Source organism: Terrapene carolina, unplaced genomic scaffold (genome assembly GCF_002925995.2).
Source record: "Terrapene carolina triunguis isolate 2854851 unplaced genomic scaffold, T_m_triunguis-2.0 Scaffold95, whole genome shotgun sequence".
NCBI classification, from domain to species: Eukaryota; Metazoa; Chordata; order Testudines; family Emydidae; genus Terrapene; species Terrapene triunguis.
The window spans coordinates 48,748,418-48,773,812 of record NW_020664446.1 but is presented as its reverse complement, the minus strand read 5'-3'; the positions used below and the strand labels follow the sequence as shown (position 1 = coordinate 48,773,812).

Genomic DNA, 25,395 nt, shown 5'->3' with positions numbered 1-25,395 from the left:
CGTCATTGGTGCTTTCACTGAATCAAATCAATAGTGAGGTATCTTCTAAAACAGTTCTTGCATTCACTGAAAGGACAGTGTTTTGATGTCATAGTGACAGCAGAAACACATTATCTCCATTCACTTACACTCCTATGCAATTGCCATTGCTGAAATAATTCTGTGATAGGCAAATGTATCATTCAGCACACTGTTTTTACAGCCTGTCAACTGAAGCAAAGTTACAGGCTCCCCAATTTCAGGTAACTGTCCTGATATGTCTGTCCTTCTGCACAAATACATCTGAGCACATTCTTTAACATAATGCCTCCAAAGACAGTAACCAAGTTTGTTAATGCATCACATACAATTTCAAACCTTGTAGTTCTATAAACTACACCTACCTAATCCCATTGGATAAATATAATACGGATGTGGTGGAAACACCCCCCCCATTCCCCCCTCCCCCAAATTCAATAGGATCAAAAAGTTCTCCTTTCTGTGACATCGCTTCAAAGTCTTCTCCTGGTTTTTAGAACAAAAATTTCATTTTGTGGTGGAAGGGAGATGAGTAAGAACCATGATAATACAAACAGGCCAAACCCTTCCAAAAGGCCACAGGAAACAGACCGTGTTGTAGCGAATAAACAGCTGAGTTCACTGATATTCTGATGGGACTGGCGAATCCTCCAGAGGAATAGCAGTGCATTCTCTCATATCAGTATCCCCGTCTCTGGGTGGGAGAGTGGTATCATTAGGCTCACATGGGCAGCAGCTGACTCCTCCTATCCGGCTGCTTGGTAGATACTGCAGGGAAGCACGGAAATCTAACGATAGCACTATTAGACGGTACAGTTGTAACATCACAACTAAGATATTCTTCGCTGTGAAAAACACCAGCATCTGATTAATTACTTTAAAATAGCTCATCAGTATCAAACGTAAAACAAGGAAAGGGCCATCTTGTATGAAAAGGCTGATTCCAATGTTCCACAGATCTGCGCTGTGTCTGCACAGCAGTAAAGTGGGGACTCTCGTAGATGACACAGATAGTTTACAGCCAATATGTTGCACTGTAAATAAAAGACATTCTGTGTTAATGTAGCACTCTGAAACCTAGACATAAGAGGCTGAAAGGGCAGCTCTGAGGTAGAGTGGATTATTAGTGCATTAAACTATCAACCCTGCAGGTCAAGGTTCAAAATTAAGTATGTCCAGGACTTGATTCAGCAAAGCATGCACTTCACTCTTAAGAATGTGCTTACAGTTAAGTATATGCTTACGTGCTTTGCTGAATAGAGCCTGAAAACAGTTTGGTCTCATTCTGTCCTTGTTGGACACTTGTCCACATCACACACCCACCATACAAATTTGGTATGACCAGTAGCCTCCTTTCAGTGATGGTACATGGCTCACACAGCAGGCCTTGCAGGTTAGGGTTGGGATATACTGATGGGAGGTATGTACAGTGCTTACAAACAGTATGCATGACTCTAGTCATTGCTATCTATTTCCGGTTTTATGGGTACTAAATCACGTGGAAATATAACTTGTATGCATGAGTCTCCCTTAACCTGTTGAAAATGTCCCACTAGCTAACTTAAAATGCTTGCAGTGATATTGCACCTGCAAGGTAATATCTAGGGTTCATTCATGATAAATATGGTTGTCTAACATAAAAAATTTACAACAGAAATGAGGTTATTTTGTTTAGACTGCATAATTTTTAGATTTAATTGGTAAAAAGAAGATGTAGATACTTGGATATAATCACAGGTTTGTTTGTTTTTTTATCACAAATCATGACACATTCAGTAGAAGAACTGTATTGTTTGTCTCTTTGGATGTAAATAATTCGGTCAAGAATGGAAAGCAAACTTCTTAGAACAGCAGAGCATTTCATTTGAATTCATTAGAGAAACAAAAGTTTCTGCATGCAGTTGCTGAATTTTCTATGCACTTGTGCATCATCATCTTGAAATACCCTGCCTTGATGCAGCTGAATGTCATGTGCAGCACTGACATAGCCCTTTGTTACAAAGCACAGTGGTGCATCAGTAAAAAATAAAATTTTTGTGTCTCACGCAAACAGCTGCACAGAGGTGTGATCGTTACAAACTTACCTTCTTAAATAGCATTGTCACATATGATAAATATTTTAAAGATCATACATATACTCTTTCCTTTAATTTTCAACTGTGAAATGTAGGGAAAAAAACAGAATAGCAATGACAAGGAAAAATGTGGCATACACATTGCTTCATTTAAATTAATGCTATGATCCTTTAAGGGTATTTGAATGTTTTCTTGAACTACAGTGGTATGTATTTTTGAAAGAATACATTGTTAGCAGTCCATATATCTGCAAATCTTAATGTGACATCTTAAAAGCTCCTGCATCAATTTGTAGCATCGAGCTGTTAAAATGACAAATTAAAACATGGAAATATTTCCTCAACCTTAATATTTAAAAAAGCCTAATATCTTTTGTAAGAAAATGACTCAAGAAAAAGTCCCATAAGAAAAAACTGATTGAGCCATTTTATCAATTTTATATAAAAACCTGTTGAAAATAATTCCTGCTTGAGCTGATTGTATACATGAGATGCAGCTGAATTGTACACTCCCAGAAAAGAGGGATCAGAATAATAGACTGTGATATAGGGAGATGTTCATTATGCCTCCCTGCACCAGAAAAGCCCTCTCTGCAAGAGGATAAAATCACCCTGAGGTAGGACTTGTGATGTTTCTACTACCTGCTTTCCTTGGGGTTCAAGCCAAGGATGAGCAGTTTAATACTTTTATGGTCTCCAGAGAAGCTCTATGGACCAAAGCTACTGAGTGGGGGAGCATCTGGCCACACCCTTTTCTCAGCCAGCCATATCCACTTTATGGGCTAGGCTGGCCTCATGTTAAGGAGAGACATCCCGACTCAGGGGCTCTTTGCTATCGTTTACCCCAGTGGGAACCAGCCTAGTTCCAGGAGTGGCTCTAGCCCCAGGGTTTATAGTTAAGGTTCTGTCAATTTTTCCATTATAATGACACAATCACAGCAGGTGCTCCTATTTGACACATGTCAGCAGTAATTCCAGTTTGCCTGGCAACAAACAGTGTATATTAAAGAGACCACAGTTCAGCTTGAAATAAATCTTCCTTCAAAAGAAAGCATGCTTATTTTTCTATGCTGATGCTGAGCTTCCTTCGAATAACGCATCATTGTCTCTGTGATGTGAATTGCTGTCCAAAAGCCCTCAGCATAGTCTTTGGCGGTGGTATTTATTTTCATTCACAGAGTGCTGTAAGTGTGCACAGCCCTGAGACATGCTCATCTCTGAAAAAGGTGTTTTGCTGATACTAACCTGCAAGATCAAGTGGAAACTGCAACATACTCCAAGTCCATACACAAAGAATTGCATAAACAAGAGCATGGTTATGCCTAAAAACAAACAAAAAGTGAGTAACTAATGAAATGAACCCCAAACTATTTAGAACACTGTCACTTTTAAAAGGATGTGGAGCCCAACAGTACACCTAGTGGGCTCATGTGTCATTCCAGCAGAATTCTGCAGAAATTTGGGGCAGCTCCTGGTGGGAATCCCTACAGTTGGTCTGCATTTTCCACCTGCTTGAGCTGTGTGATTTAGACCAAACCTCAGAGTTAATACTCAAGAGTGATCAGAGTATGGAAATAAATTCTGAGGTTCAACGAGGAGAAGACGCCCTACCCTACCCTGATTTCACACCTTTGTTGAGCTTGAACCATCTTTGTTATGTAGGGAGAGCCTTCCCTGCTGTTAAATAAGTTCTGTTACAGGTACAGCTGAGTTGAATAGTGAAAAAATAATAATGTATGGATATTTTCAGGGATAAAAGTGCCAAGTTGTTTCCCATTATTTGTGAGGTCACATTCTTTATGATAATTCGATAACTGAGTATTTCTGAAGACGTTTCTAAATCACTCTAATGATTATTAATCTGAAAATTCACATTGGAAGCAGATTACTCTCTCCTCTCTTATTTTAAAACCTTGTCATCACCCACTCAGGGAGCAGAAACCATATCAGGTAACCGAACATGCAACTTGGATAATGAATAGCCACAGCAAACTGTTTGCAAACAACACACAGTCTGAAAAGCATCTGATCTACAAGACAACCAAGATTAGCTTGTGAACAAATCACTAACCAAAGGAGAGGCTCTCTTTGTATTAAATAGTTGGAGTAGCTCTAATTGTATATATTGTAAACACTGTGTGTTAGTTACTCCATTTTCCTGGTTCTTTGAGTCCTTTCCTTTTGATGAATGTGACATGTTTCATTATGAATAACCTCCTATGAAGCGGATGGGAGCTACTTGTGACCTCCATGGAGGCGCAGAAGAGGATAAAAAGAAGACCTAGACAGTAGCCATCTCTTGATATCTCTGAATAATACAGTTGCAGCAACCCCAAATTCACACAGATTACAAAACTTGAAATGGAACAAGAAAGTCTTCAATATAACCTTGGATACAAATGACGTACTTCAGGAAATATTACTTACCTTACATTTTCTACTTCCAAGGTCTCGCTAGTGAATTCAAGTATGTCTGCTGCAGTTCCCACAAACATAAGTAGCAGCTGTGACAATTGATCACGAGTGATTTCACCACCAATGGGAAGAAGCCATCTCCCTATTATTAGTAGCAGCAGAAAAGTCTGGTGGAGTCCTAGTGTCCATACAGTCTCACACACTGTGGAGAGCTGGGAGACAAAAACTCTAGCCTATTGCAAAGACCAAAACAACAAGAAAAATACTGTAACTATAGGAAAATGAGATGGTCTAGCTATAAAAACTTATCTCCACTGAATGCACCTTCAATTCAACTGATCATGCTAGTTCTTTCTTCAGGCAGAATTAAAGCAAACCATTTCATGCTGCTGGTGTGACTCACTAAATGGACTGCCAGACCAAGTTGATTTATCTCTTGATTTATCTCTTTTTCTCCCCTTCTCTCATTGTTCACTTAACTGTTATACTTTGCTCCACTGTAACTCCAAAATTGTTGAACTGAATTTTGTCATTCTTGGGGGAGGAAAGAAATCCCTTCAGACTCAGACCAATCCTAGAAACAACATTTAGAGCACAAGCACCATCTACACCAATGGCTTTTTATAAATGATGATTTCCATCACACCGCTTTGCAAAACTGTCCTGTGCAAGGGAGGTTCACCACATAGACCCAAATAGTGATGTCTTATCTCTGTGCCCCTATTTATTATAAAGTCTATGCACTGAGTAGAGAAAGGTATCCCACCGACTCAATTATGTGATGATCTGCTCCCTCATTTTTGGGAGTGCTCTCTGTTAACTGATTGAAGTCTTCTCTGTTGCTGATATTTTCCCATGTTTGTTCAGCTTCATTACTGCAAAACTACGATAAACAAAAACATCATACACTCAGAAAACCTCATGGAGCTGGAGAAGAATTCTTGAATTTTCACCCAACAACTTCATCCTAGAGACATCTCCTTTCTTCCCTTCCAACATTTAATCCCCCAATTTCCCATTCCTGTTGCCTTAGCCATACTTGCATTATGCTCTGGCAGCAAACTGTAATATGCCACTTGCTCACCCCCTTTGTAGAACTTGAGCCTCATTTGCATGTTGATCCCAGTCTCAACAAGCCCACAATGGATGTCACTCCTGAAGCCCAACCCCCTGTGATGGTGTGCTGTGAATTCCAAGCCAACTAGCTCTGAGAGAGCCTGTGGTTCTACCTATTCATGTATTAAAATACTATGTAATGCCAACATTGTACTGCACTTAGGCCTGGTCTACACTACGACTTTAATTCGGATTTAGCTGCGTTAATCCGAATTAATCCTTAACCCGTCCACACAACGGAGCCAGTTACTTTGAATTAAAGGGCGCTTAAAATCGATTTCTGTACTCCACCCCGACGAGCGGAGTAGCACCAAAATCGATTTTGTAAATTCGAATTAGGGGTAGTGTGGCCGCACACCACCGAATTAATGTGGTTAAAAACCGAATTAATGTGCTTAGTGTGGCCGCGCACAATCGAATTTATACAATCTGTTTCCCAAATTCGAATTATCTAAATTCGAATTAATCTCGTAGTGTAGATGTACCCTTAGTTTTACTTCTGAAGTTTGACTCTGACTTGTTGGATTAGTAAATGCAGTATGAGTGTAGGCTCCAGACACTGCAGCAGAGTTCTAGTAGTACAGTAAACATTTTTCGTTCAGAATCTATTCAACTGCCTTTTTAGTGACCTATTTTAATAAGCACATATTAGAAACAAGAGAAAAATGACAGGTATCCATTTACCGCCACAACCACTGGTAGCACCCCTCCTCCCCCCCCCCCCCCCCCCCCGGCCTACCATAAGCCTGACCATTTTCTCTTTCTGCATCAGAAAATTCCAATGCAATATCATTTAGAAAAGGAAGGGGTTTCAGTACAACTGTCATTTTCCCTTTAGGGCTAAGAGTTCTGTGGCTTTCTCTGTGATTATCAATAGTGCCATCCTATTAGTTCATTTATTTCATAATTCACATAAGTTTGCAGGGACTGGCTAGGGAGCCCCTAAATTACTACCCAGTTTTGTAAAGCAGAATATTGTAGTTTTTCTATATTGTGTGTGTTGTTGAATTTTCTAGTAACTGCCAGTATATTTTAGCAGAATCAAATATGGCTGATATAGGATTTGTATGATCTTAGTGGGTTTGTGTGCCTAAGGCTATTGGTCCAGTTCTGCTCATTTGCACCACTTTACATCTGGAGTAATGTAATTGATGTCAGTGGTGTTACTCCAGATTGATATCAGTGTAAGCAGAATTTGGCCCCATTCTCTGTAATTTCATTGTGCAGGAGAGCATTCAAATACTGCAAAAATGACACCTTACAACCTAGTTCGATACAACATATAGCCACCTTCCATGCATGGGTACAAAACCCAGCGTTATCTTAGAGAGATGATTTCTGGTGTCTGCAGTGGGTAGAAAAAAGACTTTTTACTGAATTAGGAATTTTTTATTTACCCCAGAATCATTGGGTATGTAGAAAAATATCTGTCTATTAATGGTGAAATTCTCCCATTGTTCAGGGGGCTAACACAGCATTCCGCATTTTGAAGACTTAAGTGGTGCATGGGTCTAGTGCTGGGGTGAATTTCACTCTGGAACGGGACTCTACACCAATGGTTGATGTGGTAGGAAAACTTTTGTAGAGTTTTGATTTCACTTCATAAATGCAGTATGCTGCAGCTCTCTCTAATATGCCACCAATGGTTCCACAAATATCCCGTCAGACTCCCTCTGATTAAAAGGTAAATCAGGGTAAAGGCTGACAGCTGCATTCTAATCTGAAGACAGGCGTGGCCTGTGCTTTTTAGGGGGGAGGGGACTATTTTCAAGGCAACTTTCTCTTATCCAGAGGACCTGTCTGTAATTATTCTGGTTGTTTCATTTCTCCTTCCATAAGATCCCTCAGAGGAAGAAAAGACAGACCATTTTTTCTGGCAAGAGGCTATTTATTTCTATCTTTCAAGGAAACTCCTGGTGTGATTGGTGAAATGTCAGGACTAATTAAGAAAGAAAGGCATGTGCTGCTGTGTATCCTCTTAGAGCAGAAAAGCACCTATTTCCACTCTTTGAGTACATACAGCTCTGAGAGAATGTAATGAAGACAAAAAACCATGAAGTTACTGAACTTCAGTAAACAAATCCTCATTGCATGGAGCTGCAGTGACTAAAGAAACTACTATGGTGCAGGGAGCAGATATTCAGTGACCCTTATTATTGTCCCTGGAGCAGATTGGATATGATTTTAAAAATCTGTCTTCCTAACAATCCCTAAGCATCTCATTTCATTCTACTCAAAAACAAAGCTAATTAGAAAATCAAACTCCTCAGTTATTGAAGACTTTCATCCCGTCCTATTTCTGCCAGACAGGCCTGGATGATTGTTTTCTAGTATGCTCATCGCATCAGTGTAGGAGTTAAGAGTGGGATTCACAAAGGTATGTACAGTAGGCACCTAACTCCCATTGATTTTAATGGAAGTTAGGTGCCTAAGTAAGAATCCCACCCTAACTTTTTCTGCACCAAACCGACTGTTTTCCAGGGAGTGCTAGGGAGCTATATGCTAGTATAAAGGCAACATCTTCCAACAAATACCTGTATTTGAGATTCCACTTTTCCCCTTTACTTAGAATGGAGCATAAGTGAAGCACGTCAGGTACCACTGTGCAGTAATTGTGAACAAATGCTGTAAACAGAGCCCCTTCCCCAATAACCTGGAAATTTAGAAAAAAGCTCTTAGGTTAGCTGGTTGGGTTATTTTTGTGGGGGTTGGGGTGCGGGAGTTTTTTTTTTCACAGGGAGAGATGGAAAAGAACCATGGAGGTTTTGTATCTTATGAGAAGGAAGGTAGACAGAGGTATTACTGTGGACATGAAAACAATGAGACATGAACACAATGTGGTTAAATGAGGAGGCTGCAATTTTATTTAAAGCTATTGTCTAATTGGGTTAATGACCCCAAAATACCCGGGAGGGTTGTTTCAGTACACATCTCAATAAGCACCACTGGCCTGAGTGGGACTATAAACCTGAGGGTGAGTGTGAAGGCCATGACCTCTCTACACCCTCAAGCTTACCAAGGAACGCTGACTAGAATCCAGAGTCACAACACACTTCCTTCTTCCCACTCGGGGTAGGAGCCATAAACTATGCAAGACATAGAGGCAAACCCCACTATGCATGACTGTGCTCAGGGCCAATTCCCAGGCAACCCACTGGGTGACAGGGAGCTCAAATTAGACTATTTGTAATTTATCTATGGCACTAGAACTGCCAAAGTTGCACCAAGTGTAATGTAACCCCCCAGCCTAGACCTCTTGGATGCCAGGTGGAGGGTGAAAAACCCACCCAGCACTTTGCCAATTTTGCCATGTGGGAAAAATCCTTGCCAGACTCCAAAACTGATAATCATCCCCCAGCATCACCAGAGATCCACCACGTAGATTAAGGGCAGGGCTCAAACAGGGAGCCCACAATGGCTGCCCCATCTGGACAGAAAGCTGTATCAATCCCTTCACCCTGCATCGTCACCAAATGGGAGCCAATCACAAAGCCATAGCACCACCCTGAATTGTAGTGGAATACTGAACTATAATACACTGTTCGGCCGCTTGGTGGCACAGTGTGTAACATATCTTCTTTAAGCTAACCTCGGCCATACCTGGCAGAACATTAAAGGACCTTATACTGAATGCATCTGGTGTGTAGCTCTGAGAAGGAAGCTCAGTCCATCTCTGGTACAGGAGCCTGGGCTGCTAGTAGGAGCCCAGCAACCTGCTATGTACATGACACGCAGGTGGGACAGGCCCAGAACCCAGGCTCAGACGCAGAAGGAGTAAGGAAGTGATAGGAGGATAAGAAGCAGCAGCAGCCCCAACACAGTGAAGGAAAGTGGGGAGGAAAAGGAGAGGGAACATGTGCCTGCTCCTGGCACCATCAAAGCTGCAGCCTTGTGAGCAAGGTGAGGACTGTCATATTGGCGTAGGGGTGAGGAAACAGAGAACATACATGCAAAAGCAACTTACTCTGTCAGTATCTGTCTGAGTTCCTCTTTCTGTTTCTAAAGCTATTTGTGTTTTAATGTGAGTTTTTCTCCCTCAGTGCTAGGCTTCTCCTTTTGAAAAATTCTGCCCTGACTTGCGCTCCTTAGGGTGGGGACTATATCTTATTCTGGACCAGATGTGAGCAAATAGTGGATAACTATATTTGTTAACATGTTCATTTAGTCTGAGTCCTGATTTGATCCAATTACATTCATGTCTTGTTCTGGTTCAGTTCTCTGTGAATATTTATGAAACTGGTGTTTGTTCACATGAAAGTTTGGGGAAGAGCTGTTCATTTTACAAAGTACATATGGGCGTAAATGGGAGCATTGGCGCCAGAGCTATTCGGCCAGCCCATCTATCCTCTATATACATGCAATTATTTAGTGGGAATATGACAAGAGAAAATTGAATGTAAAGCCTGGCAGTCAATGAATAAATCTGGCTTACATCTTTCTTTCTCTGTCAGGAAGGAATTCAACTATTTTTAAATATTGGGTCTATATATGTAGCTACACGTAATTCTCTTTATTGTGCAAAAAAGGATAGGAAGACATTTTAAAAATCCTCAAACTTCCTGGGCTACTTTATTTCCTACTTTTTTTTCTTCCTAAAATGAGATTCAACATCCCTGTGATTTCTTCACATGATGTTCCTACAGTCGAACCTCAGAGTTACGAACACCTCGGGAATGGAGGTTGTTCGTAACTCTGAACAAAACATTATGGTAGTTCTTTCAAAAGTTTACAAGTGAACATTGAATTAATACAGCTTTGAAACTTTACTATGCAGAAGAAAAATGCTGCTTTCCCTTTAGTATTTTAGTAGTTTACATTTAACACAGTAGTGTACTATATTTGCTGATGCTTCTTTTTTTAACAAAAACCCCAAATTACTTTTTTCTTTTTTTAGATTTTTCCCCCTTCTTAAAGATAAATCTAGCTAAACTTCTATTGAAATATCACTTCAAAATGAAAAGTGAAAATGTTTCATACCATACAGGCTAAAACAAAATGTTTTGACACTCTCTTCATTTTTTTCAGCTGAAACTATTTTCCATATTCTACCCAAATGTGCAAATAGTTTGTCAACCCAAGGCTGTGTTTTTCAATAAACAAACTATTCATCCACAAAACTTTGCCCAGATGTAGTACAAAGCACCAGTTCTGTCCGTGGGATGGATTTTGGTTTCTTCTTAAACTGTTTAGGGTTGTTTAAAATAAATATTTGGTTGGCACAACTTGTAATTTCTTTTGTACTCAACGGAAATTTACCTTTAACTGGGCTGTTGCTCGAGTACATGTGAGCTCTCTGTGAGCCTGATTCAAAGCATTTAAGCATGTGCATAAAGTTAAGCATATACTTAAGTCATTTTCTATTCAGCACCGCACTTAAACACATTCTAATGTGGCTTGCTCAATTGGGACCTTAAGCTTTAGGAAGAAAACAGGAATGTCTCAAATCTGTGTTTTTACAGATTATAATATTTGTCATTTTTCTACCTTGCTATTTAATTCACTGATTTTACTGACAGTAATTTTTTTTTACTTAACGCAGTTCAATCTGATTTTATACCATAACCCTCTATTTAAAAAGTGCATCCCAACATGCTTTAAATCAGAGGTTCTCAAACTGCGATCCGCGAGCTCCATTCAGGTGGTCTGCGGATAGTTCCCTCTAAGGTGCGCGCCTGGGGGGCTGCACACAAGAGAATGAAGGGCCACCCACCTAATTAGTGGACCCTGGAGAAGATGCACATGTGCAGTGAGGTGGTGGCCTTGGGGGGACTAGAGGACTAGAGGGTAGGTGGGAGGGGGTAGTGGGGTGAGAAGAGGGAGTGGGGGGAATTTGGGATGTGCAGGGCTGCGGCGGCCAGAGAAAGAGGCGACTTTCCCCAGTTCCAGGGCTGCAGCTGCCGGTGAGAGACCCCCCTCCTTCCCAGCCCCAGCTCTGTGGCTGCCACGGCGGGGGAGAGAGGGCACATCCATCCCATTAGAAAGGTTAAGACTACTGATATTAAATATGAGTTGTGGGCTTTTATTTATAGAACAAAAGTTAATTATTATTAATTTTTTTTTATATAGCACTTTTGTCCAAAGCTCTTTACAATAATTAGCTAACGGTACAAACAACATTTGGAAAGATCATTAAGTGGTCTGCCGAGATCATCAGCAATTTTCAAGTGGTCTGTGAAAAAAAATGATTGAGAACCACTGCTTTAAATAATACAAGGCACTGTCAATATTTCACATTTCTGATATATATGTTATTACTTGTGCCCATTCCTGTGATATTTATGGAAACAAAACTTCCATGCTCTTCAGTGGTAGGGGAGTACATATGAAATTATGCCCTAAATAATTACTATTTTGGGGGGGAAGGGCTAATGTTTACTTTTAGGGATTCAATCTGAGAGCAAAATCTTTAATAGTATTTATTGCCTCAGTTACCACAAAACCTTTTTATTGTGTATTCAATAAATGTGCTGTAGTTGTTGCACAATTGCCTGGTCTTGATCCTGTTATTAAGAAAAGGCACAAGATATTTTATTATAAAGAGTAGCACTTGTGACTGGGTGCTACATTTTGGTCTAATTATTAACGGGACTGATGTCCTTCCCTGAGGTCTTGGTTTGAATCCATTAGGTCATATGTACTTTCAGAATCTTCTATCCCTCTCCAGGAATAAGCTAAACTATTTACTTGATACAGTACCACTTTAATTCAGAGGAGCAGTATATCAATAAAATACAAAGTATGCCATGTTGTAACATCATTCTGGGAAATAATCTACTGCCTTTGACTATAAAATTAGCCTGTTTCTTAGCCCAGAGTTAACGATTACAAATGTTCTCAATATCCAGTTTACCTGTTCACAAATGTTTAGGAAGATGTGCCAAACATGAAGACAATAAATTCTTGCTCCTGTGTTTAGAAAGAGCCTCAGGCAATCTCACTGCAAATGCAATTTTGAATATTTGATAACGCTTCTCTGTGATCTAACAATGTTTCAAAGGAGAAAATGAGGCTCTGTGTTTGATTAATCAAATGTATGCATTTTCTTTCTATTGCTTTCTCTTAACAATCCTCTCAGGCTCTTCTGAGGAAGTTCTAATGCAACTCTTGGGACTAAATCCTGATCCATGCTAAACCCCTTTGTGCCACTCTGGCAGTGCTAAGAGGACTTAAAGATGTCCTAATTGGGGAGATGACAATCATCCAGCACTGCGGAATCATTAGCTGATTAAGAGCTGGCGTATTTAGCCCTGTTCTATGCTCTGTTCGTCCCCCACCACCTGCATATGGGGTGCACCAAGGACAGGACAGAACCTTAATGCTGCTCTGAATTATATTGACTAGGGCTGGAGCTGGCATAGAATTGGCTTGGTGATTGGAAAGCTGCAGCTGACTCATTTGCAGCTTCCCATACCCACTCACAACTACCCTTAGCTTTTCCTTGGTGCAGCTGAGGATTCCACTCTTGAAATGTAAAGTTGTCATAACCCTCATGAATAACAAGAGGACTTAGCCTTAACAGAACACCTTTAATCCAGGGATCTCAAAATGTTTCCCAAAAAGGAGTAAGTATACTTTTTTTTAAAGAGAAAATAAGGCATAGATAAAAGTGGCTTTCCAAAAGTCACAGAGGGAATCAACAGCAGAGCTAGGACTAGAATCCAGCTTTCCTGCGGGCAGGCCCTGTCCCTGTCTGCTTCATCACATGTATAGTAGCTCTGGAGACTGGCTCCATTATTTAATCAGAGAGCATAGAAGTCAGTTCATCTCTGGTCAGAGGGCCAGCAGGAGGCCTGTGCATCACTTAACTCTACTTAAACCCTCAAAATAGGGATAAAATGGGACATAGGGGGTGAATTTCATCCATCAGGAGTACAGGGTTGGCAGTGACTGTGTCTGTGTAATCTTCCTAACAATAGTGGGCAAATATGCTTCGACCTTGACTTAGGTGGGACCATGGTACCTGTCTGCTAAGAACTGGACCGGAACCAGTATTGTATTTTACCTAAGCCACCAAGCAGCTATCTGATGGTAATGCCATTGCCAGCCTAAGTTGGGTTCAGACCAGTAACCTAGAAGTGCAAGGCTGTATATCATTAATCTTGAGACGTCCAGTTCCACCCACATCAGCAGAATACCAAAGAGTTTGGTCTCAAATTTAATGAAGTGCTGCCAATCCAACATTATCAAAAGATGAAAAGATGTTACTATAGTTGGAGCTGTAGTGGTAGTGCCACCAGGGCCGGCTCCAGCTTTTTTGCCACCCCAAGTGGTGAAGCGGGGGGAAAAAAACATAAAGCCAATCGGTGGCAATTCGGCGGCAGCTCAATCGTGCCGCTTTATTCTTCGGTGGCAATTCGGCGGCGGGTCCTCCGTTCCCTCTCCTCCTCTTCGGCGGCACTTCGGCGGCAGCTCAAAGAGGAAGAGAGGGACTGAGGGACCTGCTGTCGAATTGCCGACGAAGACCCAGACGTGCCACCCCTTTCCATTGGCCGCCCCAAGCACCTGCTTCCTTCACTGGTGCCTGGAGCCGGCCCTGAGTGTCACCAGAGAATGGAATGAAGAATAGGAATAAGACCTGGCAGACTATGAATAATGGAATCAGTTTCCAGATATTTCCTTCAAATACCACAAGAAATACCTGAGTTTCACGATGAGTTTCTAGTAGCCATAATGATGGTACTGTGCTAATCAGATATAAAAATATTGCTGGAGAAAACCTGTGAAGAAAAAGAAAAGATGGCTTAGTTTACAACACTGTATGAGCACCACATATATCCTACCATTTTCTGAGTGGAACATTCAGAATGTTACTTTTCAGTGTGAACTGTATTTAATAAGTGTTTTGTGAGTTCTGCCATATGGAATATAAAGGAGAGGGGTAACTGCAACTAACACTTTAACAGCTGCCATTCTCACTGAATTCCTAATGCAATCAATACATGTATGTCTTAACACGGGTTTACTAGACAATTTATCAAAGATTAGGTTTGTTTAAAAACCTTTTTCAAAAACAAAACACAGGTTTCTCTTTTAATTCATGTATTTTGCCCACTCGATTCTGTGTGGAAGTGGGTATATAAAAATCTCTTGCTGAAGGCCCTCTTTCTGATCTAACATTGGTGTAAATCAGGAGTCACTCCACTGAGTTACACAGGTGTAAAAGGAGTTTGAGATCAGAGTCCATGTGTAAGTACAAGGGTAGAAATATCCTGAACCAAAACAAATGTTTCCTCCCCAAAGAATCCTTCAAAATGGACTAAAACTGTTTATAAAGATACTGGCCAGATATGCATGTCACTTACACTGGAAGTTCTGTAACCTTGTTTGTTGTGGACCTCTCTGCTTTCTCTTTCACTTTGTGTCACCTCTGCTTGCTTTGATGATCTTCATAGTGTCACTTTCTGACACCTGTGGCATTCAACTTCTTGAGCTGGCCATGTTTTCCAAGAACGCTCAGGAATTTTATCATACCGTCTATGCACATTTCCCTGCTCCGGCTGCAGAGGACGGGGGAACATGGCGCCCGGGCGGTCCACTCCTCCTCGGCTTGTCCCCGCCTCTGCCTCCTCTTCCTCCTCCTCTCTGTGCCGCCTCCTGCCAGGGGAGGGGAGAGGGGAGCGGAGCGGCAGCCCGGGCTGAGCCCAGCTCATGCCAGGGCCAAGGCGAAGCCCAAGGATGAGCAGGGCTGGGATCCAGCAGCAGCCCCAACCCCTGGCCCTGGGAGCGGCGGTGACCGGAGATGACTCCACCTCAGGCCAGATCTGCAGCAAGGTAAGAGTCGGGCCAGGCAGGAGGGTCCCCAGGACCCCTGGGGAGCTTCTGCCTGCTGGAGCCCAGAGGCTGCTGCCTCCCTCCCCAGCCCCTCACAGCACTCCAGTGCCTGGAGTCTCCTTCTGCCTCCCCTCCTGCAGGGGGCGAGTGACCTGGCAGAGAGGAGCAGCATCTGCCCAGCAAGCCCAGCACCTCTTCCTTGGTTCCTCCAGCCCCAGAGCTCTCTCCATTGCATGCCCCTCGGGCTCCCAGCAGGGTGGCCTCAGGGTGCCGGTGCCTGGAGTCTCCTTCTGCCTCCCCCCCTGCAGGGGGTGAGCGACCTGGCAGAGAGGGGCAGCATCTGTCCAGCAAGCCCAGCACTTCTTCCTTGGCTCCTCCAGCCCCAGAGCTCTCCCCATTGCATGCCCCTCGGGCTCCCAGCTGGGCGGCCTCAGCACTGGGAAAACGCCAGCAGGGCTGGGTCCAGTGTGTATCCGAGCTCGTGGGGAGCTCTCTCGCCCCAATGACTAGCGCCTTATCTACGACAAGTACAGTAGTGCAATAGGAGTGTGACGTGAAAAATATCATGTCATGTTGTGACACGGTCACTCAAATCACGATTACATGTGTGTACTGTGCTGCCCTATCGGCGCCATTCGCGCTAATTTCCGTTTTGCATCGGTGCCAGTGGTTATAGGGCTAAAATGCCGGGACAAAAACGAAAACGACTTTCTGGTGCTGCTTACCAGCAACAAAGAGATAAACGGCAAAAAGAATTAGAAAAACTATCTCGTACTTCAAACAAGTATTTTAAAAAAGTCGACAATCAAGGAGAAAGCTCTAAGCAATGCATTGAAGGTGATTATTCATCAACTGATGAAGACCGATCGAACCAAAGATTACCTTTATCAACTGATAAAGATGAACAACAATCTGACCAAAGATTATCTTCACTAACTGATAAAGACGAACAATCACAATCCACCCAAAGATTTACTACTTCAGCTGAAGAGTCCAGAAATGAAGAACTGTTATCCAAATCTAAAACTGAAGAACATTTATTGGAAGGTGGAGAGACTGACATAGGATCAGATCCAAGTACATGGCCGACAATAATTACTGATACAATGCCAATTATTATTGTGAAAAAAGGTCCTTCAAAACTAGATCCTACATTTGAATATCCATTTAATGAGTCAAATCATCGATTTATGCCATCCAGTATGAAGAAAAAAATGAAAAATGGGGAACAAATTAATAGATCGTGGTTAGTGTATTCACAGACCAAAGATGTCGTTTTTTGTTTTTGCTGCAAACTGTTCTGTAACTCGGACATTTTTCTGGCAACTGCGGGTTTTAATGACTGGCGAAATTTGCATCAGCATTTGAAAGAACATGAAACATCAAAAAATCATTTACGCTCATTGACAAATTGGATTGAGCTGTCAAACAGATTACGTACCAGTACAACAATCGATGCGGTACAGCAACGTCAACTAAATTCAGAAATTCTACGTTGGCAAGCAGTGTTGGAACGTTTACTGGCAATCATTAATTTCCTAGCCGAACAGTGCCTCGCATTCCGTGGATCCTCGGATATTTTATATGAGAATAACAATGGAAATTTCTTAAAATTGGTTGAGTTATTGGCAAAAATTGATAATGTTATGGCTGAGCATGTACGAAGAGTGAAAGATGGAGAGATTCACACCCATTATTTGGGTAAAAATACACAAAATGAGATAATTTCTAATGGAGTGCGTAATGAAATTTTATCGAATTTGAAACATGCCAAATATTACTCAATTATAGTTGATTGTACTCAAGATCCGAGCAAATGTCAATAGTTTTACGATTTCTGAAAATTGATGAAAATGCAGAAGTGAAAATTTGTGAACACTTTCTAGAATTTATACCAGTGAATGAAACTACTGGGAAAGCCCTCACAGATGTAATTCTACAGAGATTGGAACACTATGGAATACCTTTAGAAAATATGCGCGGCCAAGGGTACGATAACGGCTCAAACATGCGAGGACGACATGCAGGTGTACAGCAAAGAATATTGAATTTAAACAATCGAGCTTTTTTCATTCCTTGCCATGTGCTTTCGCTCAATCTGGTTGTCAATGATGCCGCCAAATCATCAAAAGATGCCGTTTCATATTTTACCACAGTGCAAGCAATTTACAACTTTTTTAGTGCTTCCACACACCGTTGGGCAGTCTTGAAGAAGCATCTTGAACAAAAACTCACACTTAAACCTCTGAGTCAAACTAGATGGGAAAGCAGGATAGAAGCTATTAGACCATTCCGATATTCATCAGGAGAGATTTACGATGCACTATTCGAAATAAGCCAGGACTTGTCGTATGATCCTTCACTTCGACATGAAGCTGAAACATTGGCTCAGAAAATGATGCAGTTTCAATTTTCATGTTGCACGGTTATTTGGCACAATATTCTAAATCAAATTAATTTGACCAGCAAAGTTATGCAGAACATAACCATAGACATATCCGAGGCAAAGATAATTTTGAATAAAACGCTGGAATATTTAAAAAAATACCATTCAGATGAAGGATTTGAAGAAACTGTCAAAGAAGCAACAACAATAGCAGAGGATCTTGATTTTGAACCAATGTTTGCACCTCAAAAATTCATTCGTCCTTGGAAAAAAACAAGACAGTTTTGTTATGAGGCTCATGGTGATCCTATTCTCGATCCAAACGAAAGGTTTAAAGTTGAATGTTTCTATTGTATTTTGGATGTAGCTATAACTTCCATTGAAGAAAGATTTTGTCAGTTGCATGGTCATTGTGAAACTTTCGAATTTTTATACGATATTGGAAATATTAAAAATCAGTTTTCCAAAGAAGACCTCATGAAACAGTGCCAAGACCTACATTTAGCGCTCAGTACTGATAACGCTGCTGACATTGATGCAGTAGAATTGTATGATGAATTAATAGCTTTATCTGAGCTAATAAGTCCTAAAACTTCTCCTCTAAAAGTATTAGAATTTATAGCAAGAAATGATTTTTTCACTCCAAACACTGCTATAACATTACGCATTCTTTTAACATTACCAGTATCGGTGGCTTCTGGTGAGCACAGTTTCTCAAAACTGAAATTACTAAAAATTTTTTTGAGGTCCACCATGTCTCAAAATCATGTGTCAGGACTGGCATTAATTTCAATTGAAAGTACTACCGGTATTGCAAAAAATTTAGATTTCACTGACTTATTAAAAGACTACGCAAGTATAAAAACCAGAAAAATTCAGTTCATATAAATTCTTTTAATTTATGAGAAACTGGAAGACACTAACGTTTTTCATTACAGTGTATACTTGAACTCAAATTGTTTGTTATTGTGTTTTTGTTAAAATTAAATGTTAAAATTACACTAGTAGGAAATTGTTTTATTTCACTAACTACAAATTCTCTGTTTTCATTTTTTTTAAATTTTAAACAGTCAAAACAAAACTGCAAAGTGCAAACATGTGTAAAAGCTAAAAAAAAGCGGGGGGGGGGGGGGCCAGCCAGACATTTTTTTGCTTGGGGCAGCAAAAAACCTAGAGCCGGCCCTGCCTGGGACCAGCGTGGCTACAGCTACACTGCATATCTTTCCTGTAGGATTTTAGCACAGGAAATTTTTTTGCAGTTGGCAGGTTAATGCCACTGATCTAATGATGCTGTCTCTAGCCAGCTGAGCTCAGGGCTTTTAGCCTTGCCTTTCTTTTTAGAAGGAGCAACCTAGAGGAAACATTCCTTGGCCAGCTTCTTCATATTATTTAATCTCCATGTGTGCTGTTAAAATTGCCTGTGCTAATGCAACAAGCAACTATCTTTAGCTATAATTTGTGGACAAAATTTGATGGCTATTCTGTAGAAACAATCTCAGATATGATGCAAACCAGTGCTTAATTTGTGCCAGGGCTTGCCAGGCGTCTTAGGCTTGGCAGTTCATAGCCCCAGCACCTCTGGGCTTGCTGTGTCAGTTATGAAAGTAAAAAAAAAAAATTGCTTGAGCCCTGGCACCTCTTTCATTACAAATTAAGCACTGATGCAAACTGTTCAGTCACACAGACCTCTGCCCAAATGTGCAGTGATCATATATGTATATACATAAACTTAAATCCTGATATCTAGATTTTATTTGTATATTTTGACTACAGGTAAACCCAGTTATCTAAACGGATTGATCTGAAATTCATTCCTATCCCTCAAATCCAAATATAATTTATCTAAAACTCTAAGTATCCAAAGATGTTCTGGATGTCCCCTGACTTACTTGAATAACTGGAGTTTACCTATATACACGAACAGTCAGCCTTGAACGCCTCCTAAACAATTATTAAGAATTGTACCAAACCTCTTACATTTTCCCCAGATTTACAGGAACATCACTAATCTATCCCATTGCCAGAAGGTCACAAGGTATTAGCAATCTCCTTACACAGAATAATCAATGAGCACCAGTAAGAACGGAGTGTTTACCAACTGCTAAATCATGGTGATGTATGAACTTGTTAGGTATTTTCTTTACCTTATAGGAAATAACTATAGGATAATGGATGGCAAATGTTGGCTTTTCTAGACTATTTTTGTAGGTTTGATTGCATTGTATTAATCTAGAAGGATAAAGTCATGTAGCAGGACTCTCATTTTTGGGATGGGATATCCAGTCCAAGAGCAGACAATGTTGTGACATTTATGTAGCTGCTCAGCATAGTACAACTAGGGCTCTGTGCAGGCATAGGGGTTATCCTGTGTGCAGTGTATTGCAGAGTTGGGTCCCAATTCATCAAATTTTCCCTTTTCCCGTTGGCAGAATGTTCTTGATAGCAAAATTCTTGGATGTATTTATTGTTAAACTAACTTGAAATTCTTTGTATCTGGTTTCCTCCTCAGGAGCAGCTTGTGGTGATTTTACATACCCAAGCCTTGCAATTTGTACTGATTTCAGAGGAGCTCTCCATGGGCCCAGAGTTCTTTCCATGTGCAATACATTGTAGGATCAGCACCTAAACTTGTGCATGAACTGTTTGTTCAACTCCATTATTCAATTGGGATTAGCGTCTGCCTGCTAGTTGACATGGAAATATCCATAAAGAATATGAACAGAGAGGCATCAGTAGGGTTTTTCTTATACCATTTTCAGAATGAAGCTAATTCCATGAATCCCAGTTAGGAAACGATCCTACAATGGCCAGGGGGTAGACTAGATTAGCTGGTTATTGCTAGTTTATGGTACAGCTAGCACCAGTTGTTTTTTATTTTGATTTTTAAAGAAATGTCGGGGGTATCTAGAGGCTGGGATAGATCCTTCTTTACATTCTTAAAAATCCAAATAAATAAGCAAATATTCTTTTCCTCATCTAATTTTTATGCTTCTGTGAAATACTATGAAGGAAAATATCCAGTGTAGTGGAATTAATTTACTTAGGCAGTATTAATACCTCCTTCTCAAAACAATCATTAGGACTCTGAGCTTTTGTTTAAAGAGACATTATAGAGGAATGTAGCCACCAGATCTCTCTATTTAAGTGTTACCATATTACACAGTGATCATTAATACCCATTGCATGTCATTTCTAATGGTTGTATTAAATTGACTGAAATCTCTGACTACACATATTTAACAGACATGGCATGTCTATCAAATATTATTGGACAGGAATGCTAGGCTTTTTTGGAGGTGAATGTACTTTGTCTGACTATTGAATAAAAGGTAGCCAAATATCTATTTGTCCTCTGTCTATTTTGCTGGGTATATAATTGGTGTGTTAATTTTTTCAATAACAATCACCTCCCATGTTTCAGAGTAGCAGCCGTGTTAGTCTGTATCCGCCATGGGTCCAGATGATGAAGATGTAGTACTTGTGGCACCTTAGAGACTAACAAATTTATTAGAGCATAAGCTTTCGTGGGCTACAACCCACTTCTTCGGATGCATATTGAGTGAAACATATCGAGGAGATATATATACACACATACAGAGAGCATGAACAGGTGGGAGTTGTCTTACCAACTCTGAGAGGCCAATTAAGTAAGAGGAAAAAAAACTTTTGAAGTGATAATCAAGGTAGCCAAGTACAGACAGTTTGATAAGAAGCAAGTGTGAGAATACTTACAAGGGGAGATAGATTCAATGTTTGTAATGGCTCAGCCATTACAATCACCTCCCATATTTTTTTGAACCATCCCTCTATGGTTGGAATATTTTTTGTTTTTCCAGTGAGACACTATCAGTAGGTGAGCAACTATTAGCAGATGAGAGAGATTAATTGTTCATCTCCTTTTGTGTGACCATTTCTGCTAGGAAGGATCACCAAATGATCACTTGGTAATAAATATCCAGCAATTTGTGATATATGGTTATGGACTGCATCCCAATACTTTCTAATGAGTGGACATTCCACCATATTGCATAAGATCTCCTCTTTCACCAACAATTTCTCCAACATTCATCCCCATTCAATCTCTCTATTTTTTAACCTGACTGGTGTCAAGTAGCATTGAAACAGTATCTTAAAGACTGAAGCTACTGGTCCTCTTTTCCAAATCAAACCTCATTTCTCTAGGGTCATTTCTCTATCCAGGTGCTTTTCCCAGTGTGCCATATATGGACCAGCTTTTTGTTAGGAAAGATGTCTGCAAAGATTGATATAAATGTTATATATAGTTTCTTAATTGACCAAACACCATCACTTCTAATAGTGGAGCATTCTGAGGGAACTGGGGTTATTTAGTCTCCAGAAGAGAGGAGTGAGGGGTGATTTGATAGCAGCCTACAGCTACCTGAAGGGGGGGTTCCATAGAAGATGAAGCTAGGCTGTTCTCAGTGGTGGCAGATGGCAGAACAAGAAGCAATGGTCTCAAGTTGCAGTGGGGGAGGTTTATGTTGGATATTAGGAAACACTATTTCACTAGGAGGGTGGTGAAGCACAGGAATGGGTTACTTAGGGAGGTGGTAGAATCTCCATCCTTAGAGGTTTTTAAGGCCCGGCTTGGCAAAGCCCTGGCTGGGATGATTTAGTTGGTGTTGGTCCTACTTTGAGCAGGGGTTGGACTAGATGACCTCCTGAGGTCTCTTCTAACTCTAATATTCTACGATTCTATATAAAACAGCTTTTCTAGAAAGTTGAGAAAAACGCTTGCTTTAAATTAGCCAGACTGAAAAGTCACGCCTCCAGAAAACATTTGGGTACAAACGGGCAACATTTTATAAGATACCTGGGAATTCAAATTTCAAAAGAGATCTTGAAGATCTCTTTCTGTTTGAGCAAATGAGGAGGTCTGGAGTGCGGGGGGAAGTATACAATTTTTTGGTTGGGGAAAAAGAGCCACAGTCAAAATGAACATTTTGCCAAAGGTATCTTTCTTGTTTCAAAGACTTCCTGTGATCATCCCAGAGGAAACCCCACCAAGAAGACAGAGGAGGATATTAGAATTTATATGGAATTAAAAAAAGACTGAGCAGATACGTTGTATATACCCATTAAACAGGGTGAGCTAGTTGTTCCCAATATTCTATGGTAGTTGATTTAAAAAATTTTTTTATGCTGAATTGAGTGCCTTGTGGAAAGGTCTAAAAGATTGACAGCACTGGAGGCAAACACCCCTTTTTTATTCGCTGACCAGGTAGGGCATGACTAGTGGCAGTGCAAGCTTCCTCCAGTAAACTCTCTATTATGCCTTGACTTTCATCTGGAAGGATTCCTTCTAGTGGTGAGAGTAGTTCAGTCTCTGTGTCTATTCCATCTGTTCTCTGTTGAAAATGCCAGTGAAGGTATCAGTTTGTGTCATGTGGGATTTTAACAATAGCAAACTTATAAAAATCCATCTCAAGCATTTTTTTAAAAAAACGTTCTCCTTAAACTTCTTGCAGAATCATTAATCTATTTTAAGTAGCAGTTCAACTCCCTGTAGATATGCTTCAGACTAAGATGTTGGGTAAAAATTTCAAAGTGCCTTAGTGATATAGAGTTTAGCCCATTTGCAAGTCACAAGGGAACTGAACTTACAGGGAAAAACATCAATGGGGCTTAGGCTTTGAGTTCACTTAGGTGCTCATACAAATTTTACCCATTATCCGCAAATGTCTAGACACCTTGTTATCAGGCCTGATCTTACTCCCAGTGAAGTCACAGGGTGCAGGATTGGGTCCAGTTTTTAAAAAACATTTCTGCAGAATTGCTCTAGCTCCTGAGTCAATTTCCCCCCCCCAAGACTTTTCACTGATTTCTGTTGAATGCAAACTTATTTGCACAGCTAATACTATTCTTTTAATTTTCTGAAAACAGGTGTGTGAAATATTCCTTTGCATAACTGCTGATGTTGACAAAAATGGGATGTTCTTACACTGTTTCTATATAATAAACATGTATTTTGATCCCTATAATCACTAAACAGTTACTGCATTATTTAAAAAGTACATCCCTGGTATAGATTCAGGTAGAAGACTGATGGAAGTGCTATGAGGTTATGTGAGTTTAGACTGTGAAAAGTTTGTGGCTTGCTTCACAATAATACTTTGGACTTTTATAACATATTTCACACAATGGTGTCAGCGTTTATTATCATAAAACTATCTTTCATTTTTTTATCTGTTTATTTACTTTCAGGGACATGTGGCTTGAGTTTCTACAAATGGAAGATCCATAATAATATTGGCAGATGCAAACATTTACCTCTGCTTACACAGAGCTGTTGCTTTGGCTCACTCTTTAGAGTAATGAATCACATGGGATGTGGACAGAAGCAAAGTCATCCTGTTTGTATGAGCACTTTCTAGACACATGTAAAACCCTTGTGCTAGGGAAAACTGTGGTATGTTTTTAAGGAATCTTTGTCTCTCACCCACATTCATTTATATTGAAACATTTTCAATGTAGTAGCTCCCATATTTAACTTCAGACCTATTAGAAACTGAAATACTGAGCAGAATCTACATCATACCATGCCAGTGGCTTGTACACATCTTTATTTGTTGATTGTCAGTTCAGGGTAATCTTGTTGCAGCCAGCACTGATGAGGAATAATATTCCAGGAAAACTGTGGATATCAGTGAGACTAGCAGAAGGAGGAGGTTGCTGGAATTATGGCATGGAGCAGCCTGCTTTCTCCAGGATTTTTGCCCTTGCTCAGTTGCTACCTGACAAGCTGTTGCTCAAAAGGAGCCCAGAGAAAGCAAAAAGGAGTTATGTAGTTTTTCTTTCTAGCTATTTCAGCACTCTAGATCAGCAGCACCTAGAACAAAAATGCCTTGCATGAAACTCTCACACTTTCCAATGCTTTCCCTGACAAAAGTTTGATTTCCAAAGAGCCTGATGCAAAACTACCCTTTTAAAATGTTCTGGATTTTGCAGTGGCTTGTCCAGAACTCTACTGCCCCCCAAAATCCCATCTGCAAACCTATTGTAGCAGTCGATGCAAAAATTCCTGAAATCTCGACAAAGACAAAGCAAGAGCAGCTTATGTAGCAGAGCTAAAGTGAGTCTCAGCTCTGAAATAAAATAGCAACCCAGCTAGAGTGAGCCTCAGATCTGCAATAAGTGTACATGCAAAGAGCCAAAAGACACCCTGAAGGAGCCAAGGGGATATGCTCACCATTTGTAGCCTTTGCCTTGCTTAAACTTGAGGGTGAGCCCAGTTTCCAGGCACAGGAGGAGGTTGAGCAATGCCAGCAGCCAGTACTTGGGTTCCTTCTTCACTTCAGTCACCCTCCAAACCCCGATCAGAGAGTGTAAAACAAAGAGCAGCCGTGTAACCAGGGCATTGAGCAGCACTAGCAGCTCCATTCTCAGCTGGCCCCCCACCCCCTCTCCCAGTACTGCGGTGGCCCAGTGCCTTTTACAGGCGATGGGAAGTTTCCCTGAGAATAACTGATGTGTGTATGCACCACAAGCAGATAGATCTTTCCTCTTGTTCCATCTCGACAAAGGGGCCCAGTTTAACAAAAAAACTGCATTGCCCCTCCCCCAGACTTCCTGAAAACTCTTTAAAAAAATCAA

At 40.7% G+C, this 25,395-nt stretch overlaps 1 protein-coding gene across 2 annotated transcripts; it reads right to left on the bottom strand.

The window, feature by feature from the left end:
- Nucleotides 1-284: 284 nt before the first annotated feature.
- On the bottom strand, nucleotides 285-25,395 carry TMEM26 (transmembrane protein 26). 2 transcript variants are annotated; one of them, XM_024209669.3, is made up of 6 exons: nucleotides 24,992-25,395; nucleotides 14,263-14,341; nucleotides 5,275-5,391; nucleotides 4,521-4,741; nucleotides 3,339-3,415; nucleotides 285-1,052 (listed from the first exon to the last, which is right to left on the bottom strand). In XM_024209669.3, the coding sequence occupies exons 1-6, from the start codon at nucleotides 25,180-25,182 to the stop codon at nucleotides 637-639; spliced, it is 1,101 nt and encodes a 366-aa protein (XP_024065437.1). In that variant the 5' UTR covers nucleotides 25,183-25,395; the 3' UTR covers nucleotides 285-636. The 2 variants fall into 2 exon arrangements, with proteins under 2 accessions (XP_024065437.1, XP_024065441.1); XM_024209673.3 differs by lacking the exon at nucleotides 5,275-5,391.